The sequence below is a fragment of the Cariama cristata genome, unplaced genomic scaffold (genome assembly GCF_000690535.1).
Source record: "Cariama cristata isolate BGI_N322 unplaced genomic scaffold, ASM69053v1 scaffold25084, whole genome shotgun sequence".
Taxonomy (NCBI): Eukaryota; Metazoa; Chordata; class Aves; order Cariamiformes; family Cariamidae; genus Cariama; species Cariama cristata.
Window position 1 is genome coordinate 18,499 of NW_009613851.1, and position 26,246 is coordinate 44,744.

General features: G+C 37.6%; 1 protein-coding gene across 1 annotated transcript in view; it reads left to right on the top strand.

Annotated features, from left to right (window-relative positions):
- The first annotated feature begins 3,602 nt into the window (after positions 1-3,602).
- SMURF2 (SMAD specific E3 ubiquitin protein ligase 2) overlaps positions 3,603-26,246 on the top strand; it is a 40,377-nt gene continuing 17,733 nt past the window's right edge. Inside the window, exons 1-7 of the mRNA XM_009699190.1 lie at positions 3,603-3,768; positions 9,282-9,320; positions 10,928-11,036; positions 19,129-19,262; positions 20,462-20,527; positions 24,340-24,424; positions 25,743-25,826. Coding sequence (XP_009697492.1) covers positions 3,756-3,768; positions 9,282-9,320; positions 10,928-11,036; positions 19,129-19,262; positions 20,462-20,527; positions 24,340-24,424; positions 25,743-25,826 — 530 coding nt within the window. The 5' untranslated portion in view covers positions 3,603-3,755. The remainder of the gene's footprint in view (positions 3,769-9,281; positions 9,321-10,927; positions 11,037-19,128; positions 19,263-20,461; positions 20,528-24,339; positions 24,425-25,742; positions 25,827-26,246) is intronic.

Here is a 26,246-nt window from a genome sequence, read left to right on the forward strand (position 1 = left end):
CTTAGGGAGGGTTGCTACCTTCATTGCAAAAGTAGCAGCATAATTTCTTTCCTTTACCTCTTGACAGGCGTATCAAATAAACTGGACACATGAATAGAGCTGGTGACGTGTGTGGCAGTAAGCCCATCACTGAATGAATCTAGGAAATGTGAATGCATTAGTTGCTTGAAGGAAGAATTCAATGGTGTGGGGGGTTTTGTGTTTTGTTTTACTTTTGGCTTGAATGGAATAAGGGAGGAGAAATGGAAGAGGAAGCCTTTTGTTTACAGTAAAACAATACTGTGAAGTAGACATCATGATGTTAAAACAGGAGTCTAAACACGGCAAATCTAGCCAGACTCCATCTGGCCATGTCCACAAGTCATTCAGACATCCCCGGCACAGACTGCTGAAGTCATGAGTCGCTGTCCTGTTGTCCTCCCCTTACGGGAATTTTAAATAGCCTTGGAGGGTCTGTCCCAGAATTTTATTATTGCACGAGGTGAATGATTTATTGCCTTAAATGTTTATATTCAGTGATGCAATGCATCTTTATTAATGTTTCTTCCATGATATCACAAGTGATGTTTTCATTTTGGATTTTAATCTCCATGAGTTGTATTACATGCAAGTAATATGGGTCTTGAATTCTAAATCCAGTCAAAGCACAGCCTACTCTTACAGGCAGAATTTAATACAGTGAATCTGTTGGAAAGAAAAATGTACTGTTACTATGTTAGTTTCTGGCATATTTTGCAGTGATTTAAAGTATATTGCATTATTGGGACATTTTTCACTGTTTTTGGTGTTTGAATGCAAGTTATTGTGGTTTTGTTTGTTTAGTCCCAGAGGAATAATTCTGATTTGTTGAGACGCAGATTTGTAACGGACAATGCTTATGAGCAGGTGCATGTGATCCTTTGAAATGGGTTTCATTTTATGTGCAGTATATTAAGGATTTAGCATCTGGCTTGTGTTGAAGTTGAACTTGCAGAAATGTGTTTATGGGACAATTTAGAATTTCAACAATTATTAAAGGAAATTCTTGTTAAAAGTGTTTTTCTAGTACTACGGTTATCCTAATATGTATTTTAGAAGAGTTTATTTTAAAGCTGTCTACCTTGTGTTTGGATATCAGCCTAGCAATAATGCTTTTATAGGTCACTTAACTAGCGTTGAATTTTTTTTCCCCAACATGGCAGGTTGGTATTTAATAGCACTTTAAAAATTCATTAATACTTCTGTGTCGTTCTAACATATATTCCTAGTAAGACAGTTAGAATTCGTACATGGTTCTAAATTTGCATTAGATTTAAACTAGATTTATAATTCTGAAAAAGATTTGAAACTAATTTCCTACAAGTATGAACTGTAAATGTACATGGTAAGATAGCTGTGCCTGTTGAGGAAGTTATGATCCTTTCCAAGTTGTCCTGGCTCCCATGGCTCTGGGGGCGGAAGGGATCATGTTATGCATTTCCTAATTCGCATCAGAAAAAGGTATCTAGATGAAACAGCTGGTGATGGTTTGAGGTTTACCTGGCTGCTCCAGAAGGTAGTGCTTACACTGCTTATGCTGCAGCTCTTTCCTGCTGCAGAACCATGGATCTAGGGGGTGATGGAGAGTGTTTACATTTAATCTAATCAAGCAAAGCATGTCTGAAATCAGCATCAGTTTGTCCAGTGTCCTTGGGTGAACTATGAATGTCAAATGGCACCTTCATCCCAGCATGTGCTGCCTCTATACTGGTCCCAGAAGAGGATGGTGCGTGGAATTTTAATTTGGGTAGCACTGAATTTCAACATAAAATATTGGGGAAAATAATTAAACCTTTGTAAGGGCATGCCAGCCTCTGTGTGTGTACATGTTTTGTACTGACTCCAGTTTAGAGCTCCTTAGGTTATTCTAAATTTTTAGTGCTTTGTGAGACTTGGAAAAAGCAGCTGTCAATAAGTAAAATAGAGCAGCCTGAAAGCAGTTGTGTGTATACTTGCAAAAGAAATGCTTTTTCCAATGTTTTAATTCTGTGCTTCTGAATCCAGCCAACAGTTTTAACATAATAATTCCTAGGAAACAGAAAAAGGAATCTTCTGGGAAATAGAAAATAAAACTCCATCCGAATCTTTACAGTTAAGATTGTGTCTTTGAAAACCTGAAGAGTGTTAGCTAGTTATTTTCATATCCTGATGGCAAAATCTGCTTTTTAACTTTTTTTTTGGTAAAATAAATGTCTGGAACTGAAAAACAGAGACAGGAGGAAAACTAGCTGTCTGCATTAAAATGAAAATATCAGGGGAGTGTATTTTGGTTTTAGAGCTGAAAAACTCCCAGGTATGGAGTGCACTTTTCCAGTGCAACTGCAAGTTGCCATCAGAAAGGTAGTCTGGTTAATCCGCCCTCCTTTGCAGCCATGTGCTTCTGCCACTACTTTTGCATTAGATCTGTGGATGGCGTGACTGCAGTGTAAGTCAACGCAGCTCTTGGAGCCAACTAATCCATCTCCCCAGAAGGTTAATTTTCTGTTAAGCCAGTTCAGGTTCCTGATCTACCTTGCATCCATATGATTGCTAGACCTGATTTGAGAGAGAAACAGCTGCAGCCCTCTTTATTGTTAGGTGCAATATGAAACCTTCCAGCTCGCCTTGATCAGTGATCATGTTTAGAGTAATGGTCAGCTGCTGCATTCTTACCCATTTCATGTTTCAGTACCTTCTTTACTCAAAACCCCTGCACACCTGTAAAACATATTTGTTAGATTCACCTATCTTTGTGTGTCGCTTCTTGATGATAATCGATTGCGATCTTCTAAAATTCATGAATTTCATTAACTGAAATTCTTAGTTTATGATCATGTTTTGTCACTTAGTTTGTTCATCTGCAGCAAAAACACCTTTCAAAGGAAATGAAAATTTAGAGGAAATGAAAGCTTAAAAAAAATCCTTGGAGATTAATTGTAAAATGAAATTTAATGTGAGTAGTAGGGATAAACAATTTTCTTTCAAAACCTTAATCGAGGAAGTTATTAGCCCAACAGCTGTATTTGCAAATCTGTATGGCGTTATTTACAGCTCTTTGTTTGACGAATAGTTGAAGACCTCCTGTTTTATATCTTCCCATGTGGGAATTTAGGCAGGTCCAAGGAGGGAATGCAAGCAGAAAAATGTAAGTTTCTCAGTAGTGTGCCAACAATGGAAGAAAACCGTAGGAATTTGTTAGAAATGTTTAAAGTCTTGAGCTGTTCTGCTGGAACCTGTGCACTGTGTGCTGTTTGCCCATCACAAATGTTTTTCTAAAATAAGTAAATAAATTTACAAAGAGTTTTGTACAACATGGAGAAAAGCACATCATGTCAGCCGTAGGTTCAAACACCCCAAACAATTTCTGGGTCCCAGGGGCCGCCCTCCGAAGGCGAGGAGCGGTGTGTGTGCGCCTTCATTTGTCTCCCTCCTTCTCCCTCCCCCAAGCAGGCTCATTCCAATCAGCAGTGTAATTGGAATGCAACCACAGTCTGGAGGAGGAAGGGGAATTTTTGGCAAGGAGAGGCAGAGCAGTTGGGAGCTTTATTCAGATTAAAGCATAGACGACCATTCATTATCAGTACAACACACATTAGCAACAGCATAGCATTGTGTTTCTACAGCTGGGACTTATTTTAGTGATTGTATTGCACTGTGTATTACATGCAAACAACTGGGATCTGAGCACAAAAAGCAGTGCTAATGGCTTTCATTAAAAGATGATGTTTCTGTAGGGGGAAGAGAGACTTGTCTTCAAAATGAACTATTGTGGTAAAAATTGATAGGCGGCATATCCTTTTCCTTGCTATCCCATGTGTTACATATGTTCTGGAACAAGCACTTTTTCTGGGAGAAAAACCCTCGGGGAAAGAAAAAACCCAATAGGAATTACAATGTTAAAACTGTTGGTTGGATTCAGAAGGCTGAACCAGTTCTTCTATGGTGATGACACATGAAAAGCCAGAAGATTAGTAAACATAATCTTAGCTTTGGACTCAGTCCTTTTCTTCCCCCTGTAAACTGGGGGCAGTCTATTGACACAGTATTGGTTGCTTATGGATGTCTGACATGAGATGGGGGGATGTTCTTACTAAGTCACATACTGAGTTTTAAATGTGTTGATTGTGTGTTTCCGTCTGCGCCTTCAGCTGGTGTGCTCGCTTCCATGGACATTTATGATTACTTTTTATTTTCTTACCTGTCTTCCTGTGTCTTTCACTTACAGTATTGATGTCTCTCCAATATACATATTTATAAATTATTTACTTAAGAAAATCACTTAAGCAATATTATTTTTTAACATAGAAAATTCAAAACCAATGTATTTCTATTGTGATCATCTGTAACTGTAGCCCTGAGGTACTCATACCTCATGTTGCTGGGCAGAAACACATTTGAGCCTGGTAATTTGTCATAAATCAAGAGACACGTTATAACAGATAGATGAGAGTGTACAAACATACAGGTAACATAACACGAAAATGCACCTGTGAGGTGAAGTAGTAGTATTCCTGTTTTGCAGATATGAAGGAATATAGTGAACAAATTGGCTATAAACAGTTTGATATAGATTGCATAAACAGTTTGATGTAGGTTGGAAATGCCTGTGAGAGTTGACTACAAGATCACTACCCTTAAATGTCCCAGTTCCTTAAATTCAAGTAACATTTTCTTTCTTGGTATTGGCTTCCTGAACACTCGTCCTAGGTCTGTTACCCACCCACTGAAGGTGAATAGAGTCGTATCTAAGATGTGGTGATTCTGTGAAATCTTGTAGATCTTTGTCACTTTTTACTTTTTTTTTCATTGCAAGCTTCCTGTGATGGCACTCTCCACTTCATGTTCTTCATGTTCTTCTTCCCTTTAAGTATGGAGACTTACTTACTATTCTGAAATAAACATCCTTTTTAATACTTATATAAAATAGTGGTAATGTATGACATAGGATACCTTCCATATAAAATAGTGGTAATGTATGACATAGGATACCTTCCATAACAACAGTTTGAGGTCGTAAGAAGTTTGATTTTTCTCTAAAAATGATTCTAAAGCAGTTGTAACAAGAATTCTTCAATAGCTAGCAGAAAGAGTAAGAAGAGTTCAGAAAATGAGAGAAATACTTACCGTTATGTAAAATTCACATTTTCAATGATCATAGTTCCTTTCAATTTTTTTGTGAGTTCAACCGATTATTTCATCCCCCTCTATAATTGCGTGTAAATTAACTAACACATAAATTAGATAACAGGAGTCTGGGGATATTAAATATTTTGCATTTACTTGCAATAGTTAACTTATTTTTCAATAAACCATTCTTTGTCAGTCACTGAAGTAATAAATCAGAAAAAGGAAATTGGGAAACGTGATTAATTTAATTCCTATTTTTGAGTATTTGAGAACTACGCATAGCAAAGCTGTCATGGAAGGAGACTAGCTTATGATATTACTCTCTTTGCATGTTTCTGTGAACTGACCTGGGTAGCATATGTTAGAATGAGATCATAAGGTGCGATAAAAAGATATTTAATGAACGTGTAGTATGTGTGTGTTTGTCTTGGCACGTATATATTGTTCCTTCATATTGGAATATTAATGTTCTCTTTTCTGTAGACTACCCAGGAAGTCTGTAATAAATACAAAACATAGCTGTACACTGACTCATTGTGACTTCATAATAAATACTTTGTCTACATATGTGTGCTAGAAGCCATTAATGTCTTTGTGATGATGCACTTATGGCACAATGCCTCCCTCCTTTTTTTTTTTTTTCCCCAAACCAGTGTCAATATATACAGGCGTTGGTTTGTATTCTACTTTCTGAAAACCTTCAGTGCAAGTTTAAATAGCTGAACTTTTTTGTTTAAAAATAATTTTAATAAAAAAGTTTTAAAACAAGCACATGCAAATAACAAATAACCTTCTTCAATGCCCTTGTGCCTTTAGAGGATCTATTAATGGTGCAGCTGAATAGATCTGATAATGATGTGGGTTTGGGTCCAGAACCGTCAGCATTTTAGCTTGGCTTTGTCAAGGAAAATAAATCTTGCTGTGTTTGTTTCTGATTTTTGAATCTTTAGCTCAAACTTGACATAGGATAGAGGTCTCAAAGATAATTAAGTCCCATGAGTTTTATGAGAATTGTTGCCTGGCTAAAGAGGAGACCCTAGCAGTGACCTGAAATGAGAGGAAAAAGCTGCAGCGAGAGATCCTGTGTTGTGAGACCACTGGAAAGTCTGCGTGGGAGAATGTCTGTCTAAATGCCCTGCCGGTGGGAAAAGCCTCAGCTATAGCTTTCAGTCAACCATAAAACATAAATCCATAGGAAACCAAACTTCCTTAGTTTTTATTCTCAAGGAACTATTAATCAGTTGGTTATCAGAATATTCAGAGTAGGTTTTAATATAGTGTTGAAACTGTTAGGAAAGTGGAGCATAAACTCTGGTACTTTTCCCACCAGTGGGAAAAATTTTGTCCAAAAAAAAGTCCAGAGAGAGATGAGAGCTCTGTGCGTGGATGAAGATTGTTTCACTTAGAATTGAGCTGGTGCTCCTGGGACCTAGGCTTTTTCACCTAGAAATACCTGGCAGAGAGGATGTTGTTAATGGAAGATTTCTCGGCATCTCTCCTGTTTTGTTAACCTGACAAAGCCGGAGTGGGTTGACATCTGACTTTCCTTAAATGTGGTTACTAGAGAGGGAAATTTTGAGCCAAAAATATTAATTTGTTCACTCATGGCTAATTGTTGGGGAAACGGTTATTAGTCTGTACGTTGTCTGTGTGCCCAATCTTATAAAAATGAGACTTTGGTTAAATTGCACTAACAGGCTTGCTTAATATTTTGAAAAGAAGTGCTTATAATTAATTAACCTTGCAATTTCTCTCTCAAAAGATTAGTCAAGCCTCTTTTATTTTGGACATTGTACAATTTCAGGAACATACTGTATGGCTCACTGTGCTATAGATGAATCTTGACCTAACTATTGGATTTAAAGTCTTCACCTTCACTTGACACTTCCTGTTTCTTGTAATGGGTGAAACTGTGCAAACAATTTTATCTTCTTGAGATATTTAAAAAAGTGGCCATCTGTAGAAGCATGTATTCTACTTGAAGTTTTTCACCACTCGATGAGAGGTGGCTGGTGAGCGGTAACCTATTCCAGTTCTTGGGCGAGTGGTGTCTGTTGACAGCTCAGGCTGAGGATATTCTTGGTGTAATAAAATCTTAAGGAACTGCAGAAGCATTTCTCTAAGTTTGGCTTATTATCTGTTTCTTTAACTGTCTTTTAAGTTATCAATTGTATGGCTAGAGTAGACTAACTTGCTGGGCATGTGGAAGTCTTTAGTAACTGTGGGTTTTTATTACACAGTCCTAAGGATTTTATTTGAATGTTTTGTGGAGCAGACAGTGATGTGATGGTCTGTTTCCTATATGTGCTTGAACTCCAGGTATCAGAAATACCTAAAATGTTTGGCGCTCTGTTAGTATTTTACTACTGTTGACTGTTTACAGTGGATTATTGGGTGAAAATCCCTTAAATAGAGCTCTGCTTTAGGATTACCATTATGTCTTTGAATGGAGAGAAATAATTTATTTTCCTTTATCATCTTTTAAAAAAACCAACTAGTAACAACCTGGAACCAGGCAATTCTTTTTCAGGTTAACACTATTGTTATTAGCACCCCCTTTCATCAAACTAATATGCTGAAACTTCCCTGGGAGCTTATATATACACACACCTTTCCTGTGGTGTATGACAATGTGCAAAGGATTGGTTTATGACTACCTGTAGTCCTTAATAGATGTCCTCTTCTGTTCTGTGGAGGACCAAAACTCATTAGACCTGAGCAGAGTTTTAGCTAGATTTTACAGTGCTGAATTGCTGTGGAAAGCAGTTTCACTACAATCAACATCTTTATGAACATAAAAATTGGGAAAACATTAATTCCATTGATTTAGAATAATATGTAACTTTGACTATGCTGGCATGCAGAACTCTTCAGGGTGGTGCTTCTCTGCCCTGACCGTGGAAATCTCCATGAGAGTGCTCATGGACTACCTCCACTTACTTGTATTTGGGCAGATACTGTAAAAGAGAATCACTAGCCTTGTAGGATCAGTTTGAGGATATTCTGTGGGGGAAAGCATGACCAATTTTGTAGTTTTAGGTGGTTTTTGTGGGATGCAATTATTAGATGCGCTTTTCTGTGTTTGCATTTCCTGCTAATACTAAATATTGGTGATCTCATACAAAAAATAGCCAAAGCTATCATATACTGAGAAGTCTTGTGGCAGCATTGGTTCCAACCAAATACCTCTTTTTTTTTTCTTTTTTGTACTAGCTGTGGGAATTCACGCTTTCAATGAATAGCCAAGAATCCTTTTGTGTTATCAGTAAATATTTTAATGTTTCGCAGGGGAGTCTAATATTTCCTGCTTACTAAACCTGTGATAATAGATAAGCATACGTAGTTGAACAGTGGTGCATTTTGTGAGGAGAAGCCTTCTGTGTGTACCTTGGCATCTTTATATGAAAGTTGTTCCCTTTGACCTTTTATTTATTTCAAATTTTTTAAAATGTATTTACTCTATTCTCATATGAGATTGTTTTCCCCTTGGTATTTTTAGTTGACAAATGCAAATGTTCCTCCATTTTAATGTAAACAAAAAAGCCTGAAACAATTATCAGCTTCTACAAATAAAACATATCTTTGGAGCCATCAGAACTCCGGCATTAGAAGTTAGTCTACTCCACCCAAATGTTTTTCAGGTAAAAACTCTTATTTAATTACCACGCAGGATAACAGCAAAGCCTAGACTGCCTAATGCACGATTTTTTTATGGTCAAGGAAGCTTTTGCTGGTCTGTAGAACTGAATGTAAGATCCTGCTTGTGTATCACCACTAATTTTGCTGGCACAATTGTTTGTGCCACCATGTGGTGAGCTAGTTAGAAATAGTCCTGTTCCCTCACTGGGTAAACACAGAGTTGGCAAAACAATTGAGGGGGATAAAAAAAAATTGCATGTGAAACTATTGCCTGAGGAAACCACTACCATATCACTTCCACCATAATTTACCTAAAGGTAGATTGAGCCAGAAGTGTCAACTTTGGGCAACTTTCAGGAATTATTTTACGTGACAATATAAATGATGTAGGAGCACAATTTGTTTATGTTCATTCATTTTATTTTGAGCAGGATTTTCTGGAATGCTGGACAGGTAGAGTAATTTTTTTTTTAAGTTGGAATCAGTAACTTAATTTTGTATTTCTGTTTTTCTTACAGTACTGTGTGCAAAAAACTTGGTGAAAAAGGATTTTTTCCGTAAGTAGCTGTTAAAGTTTTATACGTTTATATTTGCACATGATCATTGTATTAAGATATTTGCATTAAGGGAGCTGGGGGCTTTGATGATTTCACACCATTTTATTTTGGGGTTTCTATTTTTTTCTTAGGTGACACTCATCACAGATTCGTAATAATAATTAAAACACTGACACACACTCTGTTTTTGATGGGAGTGGGAAACAAATTTACAGTCTCAGGCAAATTATGTGTTTTTCAGTTAGTGCCACATATTTATTAAAATGTTTTTCGTGTAAGAACTTTTTGTCCAGCAGACAGATGTACATCTTAATAAATAATCATGTCATAATATGTACATACTCTGAAATTATAGTTTAATATTAATAATGTTTCAAAAGAAGCGCTAAGCGGTGGATGAAGGAGGCAGAAAGGAATGTTACTGGCTGTGTAGGCATGCAGGCGCAGATCACCTGCCTGCTGCCTCCCAGTTGACGGTAGGAAGAATTGGAAAGATCAGACCTGAACTTTAAAAAGAACTTGAAGAAGGGGTGATACAGAATTATATTGTAATTTGTAATACTTCTAAAACTTGCTTTATATCTGGATTTTTGTATTGATTACAAGTTTTCAGGTGTTTAACAGTTTAATAACACCTAAAAAAAAGCCCTCAAGATTTGAAATCTCTGATGCACTTCTGTACAGAAGCATAAATCTCACAAGGTCCTGTCCTCCACTTCCCCACGTGCTTTGCCTTGATTCCTGTGTGCTTTCTCTGACACTTGTCTTGGGCCACTCTTCTGCTTGACTGGCTCCATCGTGAGTCACCTGAGGAAGCGGAACTGGTACAAAACTTGCGCTACAGAAAATGTGAATAATGTTGCACCGCCTTAGTTCCTTCAGCTGACTCACTGGGCACTCAGATGAGGGGAGGAATTAGTACGAGGGGAAAAAGGGATAGGACCGCATGACTTAGGGGCATTAGTGGTGGGACCATCCCTTTTGATGCCAGTTAGTAGGTCAGCTAGAATAGCAGTTGCAAGAGAGCTAATTGTAGGCTGTTCTGCTCCGGCTCTTTCCCATCGTCAGGTGTGTAGTTCAGCACCATTTTTGCACTGATTTTTGTTGGTCAGCTGAATCTGTGTTCAGTGTTTCCAAGGTACTAAGCTGGCAGAAAATGAAGTAGAAAGCTAGCAGAAAACAAAGTGGACCTCAAAAGGAAGAATAACCTGTTCTAGGTCATGTTCTGTAATACTTATAACAACCAAAATAGTAATTGTAATTAATCTTAAAAATAGGAAGAATGTAAATCTGTTTTCGCTGCCTTTTACTGAATTCTTTGTGTACTGAGAATTTACTCAGTCCTGAATTAGGAAGATTAAGGTGTTCAGAATTTTTTTTTTTCCCCAACATGTTTGACCTACACAATTGTTTCTTCATCTCTATCAGTGAAATAAATTGCTACTTTAGCCATTTATTGTGCTTAATATGTCACGTTGTTCCTATTCATTAAATATGGCTCTCATTTATGAATAAAAGGCAACTTCAAGTAAAATTGTGCAATGATACAGGACGTTAAAGCATCCTGATCCATTTGCTAGGTTTTTTTTTTCTTTTCCTCCTCTTAGGGCTTCCTGATCCATTTGCTAAGGTTGTGGTGGACGGATCTGGCCAATGCCATTCTACAGATACTGTGAAGAATACACTTGATCCAAAATGGAATCAGCATTATGACCTGTAGGTGGTAACAGTGATAACCAAAGGTTTGAAGTGAAATCCTCTAAAGTACACAGACATTGTCAGATGTTCATAATACTGTCCTATTTACAGCTTGGAAAATATCCCAGAGTTTATTAGTTTGAGTGAAAAGTATATGTGTCAAGATACTGTTTTCTCATTTCCCTCAATCTAAACACTGTACTTGGTTTTCTAGTGATGATGTCTGCAGCATGCTTTACATGTACTGTAGCATTATTGTAATATTTTCATGTTAACATTTCTGTAAAGTGAAGCAAATAATTGACAATATTTCCCTCAAACTACTCTTCATGCTATTTTTGTCTCTTGCAGTGCTACAGTGTCTTTTCTTCCATGTGCCTCTTGTTCAGTTTTCTCTTTATGTCATTTTCTGTCTCAAATGTTCTTCTCACTATAAATTGTTATGTTGTTATCACTTGAGCATCTTTCAGTGCTTTTGAGCAATATAATTGGTGTGGCTTGTATATGTCATGTTTTTCCTCTGTCTTTCTAAAGCATAGAATATTCTGTGTAATATCTGTTATTAAAACCTTTATTTTTTTATATAGGTTTCTTTGTGTTTGTGCATGCTTTATTTTCCCTGTCTATTATCCTTTTATTCTTTATCTTTTTCCTTGGGATGGAAGATGAGGAAGAGAAGTGAACAGTTTTGCCTCATTGTATTCTTTCTTTCTAAGGCATTTTTCTGGTCTCTAACTTTTTTTTTCCCCATGGCTCCATTGCCTATCTGTATTATTAGAAATTGTTTGAGTGTGTCTACATTAGTTTTGGCCATCAGCAAACCTAGAGCAAATCAAGTATTAGTACACAGAGAATTTCTTGTCCCCCTTTTTCCCAGTGAAGAAAGGCAGCTTGATAGGTCTTTCAGCAGAATGTAGAAGACCTGGTTTAAAGTGATGTCTTGACTTACTCTTTATTTGAATAGCCAAGATTTAAATATGTGAAGTCATTGTTCATAACGTTTTAGTGCAGTATACGAAACACTTTCACTACTATTTAACAAAATATCATTGGCAGTTTAGTTAAGTAATAGCACTTTCTCTAAGGAAAGCTATAGCATTATAGTTTTGTTATTCAAACTCAGTCCAAGCTTAGATTCTGCATGTGAGACTGTAATTCATATTCAGTAGAAAAATGGATATAAACCAAGTTTAAGTTCATGTAGAAGGAATGGCTCTTTTTCATATTTAAAGAATTCTAAGTTAAATTGATTTTTTTTATGTTATTAAACCTATCAAAATGTTGATTCATATAGAATGTGGATTTCAGACCTCTGCCCTTCTGTGTCCTCTCTGAGGTTAACCGTCTGTTTGTGAAGATCTAGCTTGAACATTTTGTTTTTTCTACAGCAATTAATACTCCATGCAACATCCTAATGGTGAAATTCGAGAGTAGATGAAATACTGATACTGCAGCTTGCTGCCACCAAAATGGAAAGCCCCCTTTCTCTCCAGTTTCAACCCTTTTCCCAACTTAACTGCATGTGTTCATGCTGCTTCTCTTGCACTGGCTCCATCTGGCTTCCGGGTGAATGGATTCAATTCGCTTAACCCACAGGAAGGTAGCTGGATAGGGGGAAAAATGTGTGTAATTCTTTGCCGATTAAATGAGTTGCGAGCACAGACAAAAGTCTGGTTTTTAGTTAGGTGGGTCCATCAATGAGCATTAATGCATAGCTTTACAGGGATAAAAGGAGAGTAAGGTGGAAAATGCTGCCAGCATGGCTGAGTGTAAAGCCTCTCTGCAACTTTTGTACAGCTAGGGAAGGGATACCTTTGAAGAAGGAATGGTGGGCGATTATTTGGCAGTTACCTGCTGCTAAAATCGGTGTTGAAAATGTCAGTGGTTCACTGAGTCTTCCCCAGTATCTGCCAGTGGTGTCTTGGCGTTTGAAGTGCTATGGCGATGATGTAAATAAGCAGTTGACAGGAATGAGTTATAAGGGATGCTAAGTGCTCCATAGGCTAATGACTTGGACACTTCGTTCCCTTTTGGAGAAAAGAAGGAGCAGAGGACATGGGAAACGAGGGAGGATGTTAATATGCAGTGAGAATAATGGAAAAAAAAATAGTAAAATCTTTAGAAAAAATTCCTTTCTGGTTATAATTTTCCAGGAAGGATGAAGAGAAGGTATTTTTACGTTTTTTTATAGAACAAGTCATGGTTTGTGTCTGGATACTGTGGTTGTCTCAGCTTTGAAGCAAGATTGTGATTGCAGTCCACAACGTATTGTGAAAAGCAGAGACAGAAATGGGATTTCTAGCAGAATATTTTGTTCAGGCTGATTTGGGGCATCTCTTTCTGGATTGTCCTAAGGAGTGAAATATTGTGTGAAATATTTTTTGGGGGTGGTTATGGGTAGTCTGTGTTTTTTTTTCTTTTTTGGGAAGAAGATCCCTAAAAATACTAGCTTTTGTTTTGTTAGGATACTATTTTCAATATAAATTACTTGTCCTATAGGGAAAACTACTTTGCTCGATTCTAGCAGTTGAATTCCCTGATGACAGAAGTATACACAGCATTTCTAATCCAAAGAAAAATTTAACATTATGTCAGGCCTTGTAATTTGAAAATAATCCTTTCCCTCTCGAAATTTTCCTCATAATCATTTAACCCCTTTTATTGTCTTGCCTGTTATTCCTTACCGTATGGAAATCTATTTCCATTTATAAACATCAATCACCTAGTCTTTGATTCAGTCAGCAGTGGAAGATTAGATCTCTTTGATACAACAACTCACTGCCTGGCTTTTATCTTGAGGTAGCTTTTTACTGTAATATACCTGGTGTCAGGTCTCAGCTTTTCATCTGCACCAGATATTGAGATAAATAACTTCTTTTTTTTTTCCCAAAATCCTACTGCTAAGCATCTGATGGCAAACCTCATAGATTACAGAACTTAATCTTTCTTCTCATCCTTTGAAAATAATAGTTTTTTTTAAACTTCCTGATGTTTGCCCTAACAACACACCATTGCATGGGATGGCTGGTCTCTGCCTTATGATGCTTCCACTGTTACAGGAAATGCTTTGCACACCAAGCATAACAGATGGAGTCTCAGTGGCAGCTTGCCTGCTCCTGCCACCACGCTGTGTAAGAAATCAACCAGAGGAAGATGCAGTATGGAGAATTTTTAAAATAAAAAATCCTGCTTCCCGTCCCCCCTGAAGATTTCTGTTGTTTTTTAAATAACTGTAATAGGCTTACGTGCAGTAAAACTGTCTCTTGGCTTGTGTTGAGCTGATTGAAGTGTCCCTGGCCTGGAATTTTTATAACAGGTTAACACTGCTGGTAATTAACAGTCTCGTGTATCATGTGATGGCATGTGCAAATGGCACAGTAAGATGGATCTGTTGTGATATGTTTATGCAATAATGTCTGAATTAAGTTGCTAATTCCAAGGGAATTTTGTGGCTTGCTAACCTGATTCAGCATAATAGGTATTCTGTTGTATAAGATTTTTTGGAAAAGATTTCCGCAGTATTACAAAGGACAAAAAAGGTTTTGCTTTTCCCTTATGTGGTTCTTAATTCAGATCTTCATGTGAAAGGAAGCAGTCGAATTAGTTAGTTGCTTAGATTCTTCAGCCTAGATGGGTGTGTGTGTAGGGGGCGGGGGGGAATCTGGGAGGCTTTCCAGAAAGAAATTGCCAAATAGTTGCTGTCTGGATGCAGTTTAATGCCAGTAAAATACCATGCTTGCCCTGGATGTATTCCTCGTCCTTATTTTCAGTCTTGTTTATGTTTCCCCTATTGTTCAGGCCTTTCCTCAAAGCTTTGAATAACCAGACTCACATATTTACAGACTTTCTCACACACCTAACCCAGCAGTTCTGAAACTTAACAAATATTTTTCTCTTCCTTCCCCTTCCTTCTGTTCTGTGACAGTCTAGATCCCTCCTACAGCCTTCCCATGCTCACCTGTGCCCTCTAGCCTGCTCCAGCCCTCCCCAGCAGCCTCCACTCTTAAGGCATAGCAATTCATATGGTCTATTTATCCCTTAAAGATACTTGTACCATGATCTCCACTGAAACCTAGTCCTGCTCCCATCTTTACTCTATGCCCTTTGAATCTGCACCCCCAGGCTGTAGCATGAACTTGTTGCTCCCCTTCTTCATTGTACCTTTCCAATGTAACCTCACCCAGCTCCTGCAACTCCTCCTCTTCCCAGAATCTCCTCACTGTGGGTTCTAGTGCTGTTTGGTGCCTTCACATTCTCAAGCCCCTGCGCTACTCTGGCAGAATTGCCTTTCCCCCTCAACCCTCCAACTCTACTTTGCCTAGTTATTGCTAGTGATTCTGGATTTTCCTAGGGGAGAGAAGGCAACAGCTCTGTTTAGTGCTGGTGTAGACAACCCCATTCTAAATTAGACTCCTAAAGAGGCATCAAACAGCGCCTTGCAAGAGCTTTGCCTTCTTGACATGGTTGTTTACACCAGTCTGATGAAGCTGCTGCCCTTTGCGTTTTAGGGGGTGAAAGCATTTCTAGATTGTGTTTGGCCCATATTGGCAGATCTGGTCATTCCAGCTCAAGCACGTCAGGCGTACAGGTCTTTGCTGAACTTCTTAGGTGGGTCTGTTAGGAACATCTGGAGTAGAAGCCCACTTTGCTTGCTGTTTGCTTGGTGCAGCTGCTTTTACAGTGTCTTGTAGGCTCAGCTCAACATTGGTCTGGGTAGCACTGGGGAAGAGAAAGGAGCAGCCAGTCAGTGCCATGTGTCTATGCTGTGTTCCTGTCTAAACCACCACCTCTGGCTGGTTCTCTTCTGACCATCCCAGAGGCTCAAACAGCCTTCAGTTGCCACCAGAGATGAGAGCAATGTCAGGGTGAAGGAAGAGAGAAGCGAAGAGAAAAAATTGGGGTGATGTTTCATTATGTCTCTTCGCACCCTCTTCTCTGCCAATCTGAAAACAGCTGATATCTCGAAGCATAACACTACCATTATATCAGAAAAATTTCAGAAATGGGAAAGTCGAGAAACAAACCAAGTAATTTGTCCAGCTCATAAAAAGAGTCTGTGTGACAGCATGGATTAGAAATAGGGAATTCCTGGCTTCCAAGTCTGAGTTCGTACCACTTGATCTTGCATTTTTCTTTCTTTCTGGAGGGAGTACATCTGGCTTGTGGTCAGCAAGAGGTGTGTTCTTTCAGGAATTTTTTATTTTTCTCCCGCTTTCTTCATCTTGCTTTTCTCTACCAAGCTGAACTCTTCAGGGAAAGTATATATAATGCCATGGGGATGAAAAGTCACTTGATACCAAACCTTCCAGAGTGGTATATTGGCTCAGAAGGAAATACCACCTTGGCAAAGATAATTTTATTTAGACAAAGTAACAACTGTCCCTGTGGTTTAGGATTTGATTAAAATATTTTAGAGGTTTCCAGTATGGCACGTACTTGATTTTTGTTTAGAAGTGGAAGTACTAAGAGTAGGCATTTTTCTTAAAATTTCCGAACATGCAATTCTTATCCAGAGTCCTGATTTTACAGATTCAGGAAATATGGGAGTTAACAAAATGTATATGGAAGTTGAATTTCCAGGTTTTCACTTCATTAATACTAGTCCTGTTATCTCTGTTGAAGTACTGAAGCTGTGCAATATAGATCTTGCTGATAGGATAGAGTAAAAGAAAGAAGAAGAAAAAAAAAGCTCCAAGAACTTTAATTATGAGGAGGAAGAGAGAGGCATCCAACAAAATGGGGGTTTGGTGGTTTTTGTTTCTGTTTTGGTTTGGGTTTTTTTTTTTTTTAAACTTTATTTTTTGGAACATTCTTTTTTAATAACAAATAAAATTCCTAACTCAGGCTTCTATGTTGGAACTTTATTGCCAGATGATGTAAAACAAATGTAACTTATCCACCAAATGAATTGGGAATGTCAACTTGTCCTACCGTCACTTTCTAAATACAACCATGTCTTTTCATGCCTGAAATTATGCAGAAATATAGATGAAACATTCTGCTATGAAGCCAGCTAGCACTTACGAAACTATTTCTTTTCTTCCTTTGGAGAAAAAAAAAAAAAAGACAACATTTTTATTTGGAAAATGCAACTTGTCTTGCTTATTTCCTTTAAATGTGTGAGTCAGCCAAGTTTTCTGGTGCAAAAATCAGAGTAGGTTATAGTAGCAATATAGAAGTCCTCACCTGTTTGGTATGGATGGCTTACTGTCTGCATCTTAACCATGAGAACCTCACCCTGAAATGTTACAGTAATTCTTGGAAACTGTGTTGTGTATTCAGCTGTTCTACGTATTATTCAAACTGTTCTGTTATGAAATTGTGTTTAACCATATACCTTTGACTTTTTTAAAGCAACAAGGAAAACTGGAAAATTCAAGACAGGTCATGATAAGTCTTTATTTTTAAGTGCACCTAACTTGTTCTCATGAGAATTTATTTTAAGTACATGAAACATTGTAGACTGCAACTGTGCACGTGAATGCCCATCTTCATCTCTCGTTTCTTTATGCAAAATTGGCATTGTCAAGGTTGTAAGGCCAAAAATCTGACTTATGTTACGCAATCAGTTTACTATTCAAAAAACTTAGTGGTTTTTTTTTTTAAGTTTGTGTTTTGTTTGGTTTTTTTAGAATATGCGCTGGTTATTTTAAACCATGCTCATGGGTATGTGCCTACAGTTGGGCTTTTCAGTCTTCTCCTTCTTTGGGTCAGTCCCTGTCTGCAGGTGGGAAAAAGAAGTTGTCAAAGTTCTGCTTTTTGGACAAGGAAAAATGGGAGAAGTGTGAATTGAGAAGTTACCTGATCACAGTTGCAATTTTAAGCCATGACAGTTAGTTCAATTGTTTGGTTTGCCAACCTTGACAGTATCATTTCTATCTTTATGAAAAAATTAAGATGTTTTAAAGCAGATACAGTCTCAGTCAATGGGGGGGATGTATTTAGACATCCATTGAATTTGATCAGTTTCCCTTCAAAAAATAAACAAAAAAGCACTTGGAACTAAGCTGCAGAAGGCCAGAATTTGTGGTCTGGGAAGGGAGATGTATGAGCATATACATTGGGATCTATGCCATAGTTACAAATTAATTTTCCTCTGTTTGAAAAAACTATAATAATTCGGTATCACCGATAGCTGATTTATCTTAGGTGTTTTGAAATTGTCCTCTGAAAGTTTTGAAAACAAAAACTAGCTCACAAAGTTAATTGCTTCTGAAGAACAAAGCTTCAAACAAAAAAGCAAAAATAAAATAGCCTATAGTGTCCAGATTTCCCCAAGTCAGTGAAATGCAGATCTAGGTTTTGCAAAGCATTTCCATGGTAATGCTGCGAGGAGGCAGTCCACGTGTGAGCAGGGGGCAGGAGGGGAATGTGGCACATCTCAACTAAAATACTGTATGAACTTTTTGTAATGGCTCACATTCATAATATGTAATGTATGTTATAAACAGGCCCTTTCTGAAGGTTTCTTACTAGTGAAGTAGCTGCCCAAAGATTTGTTAACTGCAAATGTGTAACTAGGTTTGCGTTATATTTTCCCTGAGTGGTCAGAAGAGCTCTAAATGAGGGTGACTTGCATTGCTGGTGGTTGGAAGAGTAGCCTGAAAAGCAGCGGCAGATGAAGGGCTGCAAAAGGATGCTAAACTGATAGTTTCTGTCTTGGTATTTGAACTGCTCTGCCTGCTAGTGCTGCTCACACACATGCAGCCACGAGCATTGCTATTCTCTTCAGTTGGGCTGAGCATAGGCAGGTATCTAAGCATGTTTGTAGCTGCTTGAAGAGATGTGGTCACCGGTCCAGCCCACAGCCTGTTCATGTTGCTGTTTTAAACAGATTTCGGTAGACTTTGGATTCACATGAATGCCTTCTTCCAGAATCAGGATTTTAGATTAGTTTGTATTCAAGTAAACTCCTTCATAAGACATGCTTTCATTAAAGTATAACATGTACATCTTATCTGAAGATGACTTACTCTCCCTTGCCAACACAGTGTGTGTTAAATCTTTAATGTAATGGTTGATAATCTTTTTTTCCCCAAGGTGATCTCTGGAGCATCTTCAAAGTATTCAGTAAGTGCCATTCACAGACCTGTTTTTCCACATTTTTCAGATATATTGGGAAGTCGGATTCAATAACAATCAGTGTGTGGAATCACAAGAAAATTCATAAAAAGCAGGGAGCTGGCTTTCTGGGTTGTGTGAGACTTCTTTCAAATGCAATCAACCGCCTTAAAGACACTGGTTGTAAGTAAGCTACAGACTGGAGTTTCTCCCCTTTCAGACCAAACCGTCATGCACATACTTTTGAAGAGTGACCGTTAATTGCGTTTTTGTTGGTTTTTATAAAGCTTGTATATTCCAATTGATTTAGTAGTTTGTAACAGTGTTTTGTGGCTGAGGATAGCATGAGTAGGTTAAAGAATATAACATACCTTTGGTTCCTTAACTCCTTTGCCCTGTTACCACAGACAGCAGTAACTTCAGTGCTGCAGTTTGGTAGTGGATTGTCAAAACCGAACTGTGTTGGAATTCCAAAGGAAGACAGATTCTAATTACCTTCCAATTATCTTTTTATTGCCTTCAAAAATGCAAGTCTGAAGGGGTAAACAAAAGGGTAAATCTGTCTTGAAGCCATATTTGTAGTTTAAAAATTAATGGACTTTCAACGTTAATTAGTAAATTTTGTCATAAGATATTAAGTGCTTTATAACACTTCGAGCACTTCGTATTTACTTTTTCAAAAGTTAATTAACATGTAAGATACTGTTTTCTCATTAGCCTAATGGGTGCCGTTTACTTCTGAACAAAATTTGGTGCACTGTTTGTGATGGAAAGGTAGTGCTTGACAATACAGATAATGTAAAAAAAAAAAAAGTGACATGCTAGTAGAGAAGCGTTGTGATTTTACCTTCGATAACAGGTTCCTTGGTGATAAAGACATAATGGAAGTTCTCATTTTTAAATATTTGTCACTAGATCATTGCTTCAGTGCATTGTGCTTTGCTCAGTTTTATGAAGTTCTACCTATTTAGTGCGGAATGTGTGGTTTGATGCTGCAGGTTGGCTCTGCGCTGTAGTAATATGAGAGTTGAACTGGGAGTGCATTATGATAATGGCTGATCTTCACAAGGGAAGAGAGTTCAAAATACTTCTTACAATCACTTTAGATATCCAGTGTAGGATAACATCATTTCCTATTTGTCAAAAGAGCTTTGTGAAGTAGGAAAAATGTTAAAGCAAAAGTACTCTAGTCTTGTTTTCTGATTTAAAATTATGAAAAATGAAGTCTTGGCTGAAGATTTTTAGTTTTGCTTCCCTTCTCCCATCTCTTGAAGTCTTATCTGTCTTACAGTAGGCTGCATTTTGATCTAATGGTACTTCAATGTCCCTTTCAAAGGCTGCAATATATTGTATGATTCACATTTTGTGTCCTTGTTTTGCAGATCAGAGATTGGATCTGTGCAAGCTTGGACCAAACGACAATGACACTGTTAGAGGACAGATAGTAGGTAAGTAAGGTTTTTATCTTTTAGTTCTCCTGGACCTTAATCGTAGCTGTAGAAATATGCTTCCTAGATGTCAGTTTTCTGTATTGAGGTTTCTTTTTTCCAAATTCAGTGTCTACTGCCAGAGTCATTTGGACTTCAAGGTAGAAATGTCTATGTAGAGAATTAAAAAAAAAAACCCCAACCCTAAAACACTCAAACCACACCAGAAAAACCCAGGACAAAACCCCCTAGATATTATTATAAGTGTTGGGACAGATAAGACCATAGATAATGTGAAATTTATTTAGAAAGTTTTTAGTTTCACTGTAAAGAATGGTAACAGTTTGAGCCTGAACTCCCTGTGAAAAACTGACTACAAATTTCTTGTCCATTGAGAGTTCCAGCAAAGCTGTGTTTCTTGTAGGTTTTGTGAAAGGGTAAAACATCTTGCTGTAACAGGAGTGAACTGCTGTCTGGGATGATTTGGTCAATTCATTTTGTGTTTTTACAGTTTATTAACAAGTCTGTCACCAATCTCAGTGACTGTGCTTTGTCATTCTGTTAAGTTATTTAAGGTTTATGAGTTAAGAATTAAAAATAAGCTGGCAAATTGAAAATCAAGTATCCACAAACAGCTTCATAAACAGTCTTTTTGTTGCATTGTTAAGTTGTTTCAGAAGGCAGCATTTCTAGTAGGTCACTTAAAAAAAAAAAAAAAAGTTGGTCAGCATGAGGAGGTCTTTATTTTTATGGCAAGATATTAATGAGAATATTTGGACATGGGGAAAAGAAGAGTGAATTTGCATGTCCAGTTTTATGTTCAGTTCCTAGTTCAAATAATATCCAAGCAGTGTTCTTGTTTTGTCAGCCAGGGAAAACTATTGAAATATCAGTCAGCAAATAAGGGCTTCACTGCATTTGTTTGCTTTCCTCAAAGTGCTCTGTTGAATAATACCTATGACTTTACCTCTTTGTGTGGCTTTAACCATCTGTCTAGCGTCTGATCTACAAGTGTTTGCACAGTATTGAGAGGGAGGTGGCACAGGAGAGTCAAATGGTAGTAGAAACGTGGAATTCTAAGTGCATTGCCAATGCTCCAGACCATTCTTGAATATTAAATTTTCCATGTGAGCTTGCACAGAAGAGTAAAGGATAAAACAGTCATTTTTCTAGGGTGCATTGTTTTGTCAGTTTGGTTTGCTTTTTGGTTTTGCTCCGGTATACTGGTCCCCTGATCATCCATGCTGTATGCATGCGATTTTTGTTTGTGGGGTTCCTTTTAAGAAGAAACTGAGCTCAGCTGACAAGAGAGCTTGTCAGGGTCTGCTCTGAGCAGCAGAGACATCCACTCTGCCTACAACAGTCCTTCAGACATGACACTAGCAGGGACTGTACCGTCACACTGTGACGTGCTCTCATGCTGCCCTCCAGAGTATGCAACATGTATCCTTGTCATCATGACTTGAGAGTGCTAGCATTAATTAAACAAGAAAAAACAAACCAAAAACCAGAACACCTAAACCCCGCCTCAAAGCAGAAAGGTCTCCATGCTTTTGGGATGCCTCATGGGAAGCCTGAGGCAAATACCATGCAGTGTGGACATGGCAAATACACTTCAGAGATAACTAGTCAGCAGCGTGGGCATAAACTAGACTGACCAGTTGGCTTAGCCTGATGTGATCATGAAAAGTGGTATAGCCAAAGCAGCATTGACTCTTTCGGCATGCTGCTGAGGCTGTCCCTAATTAGCAGGAGCTGCTGGATCATACACTGAACCTAGAAAAAACGCAGCTTGTCAGGTTACAGCGGAGACTGAGAACAAATCTGTATGTACTGCTTTCCACTGTTATCATCAGAAAGGTCAGATTTTCTCAGTCATGGCTGTGTTTTAATGCATGCTTGGTAAGATTCCAGAGACTCCTGTCTTTTTTTTTATTTAAATTGTTGTTATTAATCTCCTTATATTTTAATCTTTCTTAACTAATGCAGTTGAATGGGTGAATGGGCCTGAGTAAAACTAGGTAATTCCGCTGCAGTAGTTACATGGTGGAAATATCTCGATTGAAAGTAAGAAAGAAGATAGATTAAGTTAATAAATATGCTCTCAGTCCTTCTAATGATAAACTGGCTTAAATTAAGAGGCTATGCAAGATTGGAAAACTATTAAAATGTAATTGATACTTTCAGCAGATGGTAACCTTACAAATCAAATACACAGTGGGTATGCCTTTGTAATTTGGGACAGGGAGCAAGGGGATCTTTATCTTAAACATCTGGGGTTATCTTCAAAGGGGGGAAGAAAAGGGGACGCTTGTGAGTAGTGGATGCAAAGGGCACCTGAACTGTGTCTTAATCTTGCAGCTCTCTTCTGTGCCACCATTTTATTTCTGATGTGGCGGTGCAGAAAAAAATGAGTCCTTACTCATTACAAAATGAAGCCGTGCACAAATTTTGGTCCTCACATAGGCAAAGAGGAGGTAATTGCCTTTGTTTAGTTTCATTTTTGTCTGTGTGTATTGCTTGCCAAACCTTGCCTACATGCAACAATGTGAACTTGTAATGTGTGGGTTTGTTGCAGAATAAATACATCATCTAAGATTTTGTTTAAATTTGGTTAAATTTAAGGTATCTTTTGCTCTAAGAAGTTGTTTTGTAACGTTGGTGTTCATGGAAGACTAGGAGCTAATATTGATTAGGAATAAAGCAGGGCTCCCTGGGTTGGTCTCTTGAAGGCCCAAAATTGTAAGCTTCAGAACATGTTGTTTTTGTTGAAAATTTGGAATCTCTGGTAAAAGCAGCCAGTACTACTACATCTTTTTTGACTTTGTGATCTTGACAAAAGTTTGGTTGTGTCTAGGTTAGGGTCTGTAAGTTTATTTCACTGCATACATAAATAGGACTTGAAGACAATTGTCCAGAAGTACAGTAGTGCCACCTCAAGAAACGTGTGCCACAGCACGTATTAGCTTTTTAAGCAGTGGTTTTATTGTTAAAGGTGAAACAAAACATAAAAGAAAAAAAATAAACACCAACCCCACAGGAACACAGGTGTCATAAGTTATCAGATTGGACACTTGCAAGTTATGATATTGGGAACAAAAGCTGCCTAAAAAAATATTTGTTTTCATAGTTGTGGTACAAAAGCTTCAGACATAAGTATCCATTACAATGAAACATGTAAAAAAAAATTTTTTTTTAATTAAAAAAAAAGTAATACAGTTTTACTGAGGGCAGTAGGGGCTTTTCAGGGTGCTAAGCACTGCTTTGTGTGAGAATTGCATTTGACTTCTTACCACTGGTGTTTGAAAGTAACCAATAAACAAAACATGTAGTGCTTCTAGCAGTTAAATTTTGCCTGGTTTTGTGTGTGTGTGTACGTGCGTGTGTTGAATCCCAAGTGCACACAAAATATTTAAGAAGGAGTCAAAAACATAAAGGAATTTCTTTTTTTTAGCTCTTTCTATTAACAGTTTTCCCATTAGCAGTGCAAGTGTGGCACTATCACTGTCCTGCTTGCCGTCCCAGCCATGCGTGAGGTTAGCCACCCTGCTGCCACCAGATGAGTGTCACAGTCCATCTTATATGGAGGAAAAGTTAATCATAGCTTCAGAGTTAACTTCTTTTTCTGCCTTAATTTGCATTCATATTCTTTAAGCTAACTTTTGTGGACTAAGATGTAGAGAATTATATGTATTAAAACACACTGTTGAAGGAAAAAATATCCAGAACATGGCTCAGCTTAGTCCTCCAAGTTGTACCATTTCTCTTGCAAATATAACTGTGATATGCATTCAGATGTCATATCTTTAATAATTCTTTTATTATCTTAATAGTAAGTCTTCAGTCCAGAGACCGAATAGGCACAGGAGGACAAGTTGTGGATTGCAGTCGGTTATTTGATAATGATTTACCAGATGGGTAAGCTGACATCACTGTGATGTAAATACAAATACAGCTCATACAACAGACTTTTGCAGAAGTTAGAAGTCAGTGTACAAATAAGTTAATTTATTTTTGTTCTCGCACTCAGAGTTCTACAGTTTTGAATTTAGGAGTGGGAGATAAGCCAGCTAAGATACACAGAATAGTTAATAGTTTGACCCTTGTCTTTTATCTTCTTGGAAAATGGGAAGTGGCATATATGAGTAAATGCATTTAAAAATATATTTGTCTAAGAAAACTTACGTCTTTCCAGTTACAGAACTGGTAAACTAATGTCAAGTTAAATCACAGCCAGCAAAGTGACTTCATCCATATAGTAGTTTTGTAGCAAGGTAGTGAATACACAGACCTGGCTGCCTTCTACAGAGCTGTGCAGAGGTATACACTATTATAAAAATGGCTTGTTTTTTCTTCTGTGTAAATCATAGTGAAGAAAACATGATTGGAAAAGGTAATGGAGCCTGAGTTCTTGCTGTATTTACCTGCCAAAGACTGGGTTTAGGATTTTGATTTGTCCCTGTGAGAGTTAATGACATCATTAACACCTAAAACAGTTTTGTGAATACAGAAAAATGCTCTGTTTTCGGTTCTGGTGCAGTCATCAACTTCTTCAGAGCAAACACAGACCTTCTGAATGTGATTCTTGGCAGGTGAAGACAGGAGAAACTGATTTTTCAGATGATGAATTTTTTAAATGTAAATTATCATCTAAGTCCTAAACAGCATTCTTTTGTTAATTTGGAGTCTGGAGAAGTCAAAAACATTTTTGAAAATGCTTTTAAATTTTCGTTTCAAAATGTTCCTTGTATAAATATTGCTTACTTAATTGGTCAACTGCAAAGCTAACTCTATAGCCTCCTGTATTTTGGAGTGCAAAAGTAATAATTAAAAAGTCATGTTATCTGAAGGTGACTTTTTAATGAAAGCAAGTAGTGCATGAAGATAGTGTGAAAGCACTTACTGGAATCAGTGGCCAAAAAGAAGTTAAATGCATTATTAAAACATGATGTTTTCAAGAAGTTTCTTTATATGGCTATTTGGATTTAATTAGAATGAAAATAGTTATTGAACATGAAGGTGTATAATACTGTTAATGATATGCCTGGTTCCAAGGGAACAATATGTAAAATCAATTCTGAATTGAACTTTCAGTTGTTTCCTGTTACCTTGTTCAGCTAACACGATTCATAATAGTGCAAGTCTTCCTGAGTTGGCATTTATGTTGGAAACATTTTGTGCCCTGGTTTCCTGGAAATACCACTCATTGCCTTATCTCTCAATGTCTGAATTCTAGGTGGGAGGAACGGAGGACTGCTTCTGGAAGGATCCAGTATTTAAATCATATTACACGAACAACTCAGTGGGAGCGACCAACACGGTAAGAAATTATTTAGGAGACTGTGCATATGATGAAGTTTGCTTGCTGACCAGAAGCGCTGAGCACAAGCGATTCTAAGTGTCTCTAACAGGGGTACTTGGCATTCATCTGAGTAACTCTACAAATGCCGTATGCTTTTCTTCTCTAACATCCTACTCCTTCAGTATGCTTAATGTTTAACTCAGAAGAATCATTCTAACTAGATTTTTTTCCTCCCCTAGTACTAGCATCTTTGTTTTCTTGTAGAGCTGCTATGGTAGAGCTGTATAAATACTAGACATTACAATGTGCAGACATAGTAACGGATGAAGAAAAAAGATCATGAATAGCTGACAGGCATTGTCTATGTATATACTATGACCGTGTAATCCAGAACTTTTAAAGCTGACTGTTACAGAGCATGTTTCAAAATCATTTTGA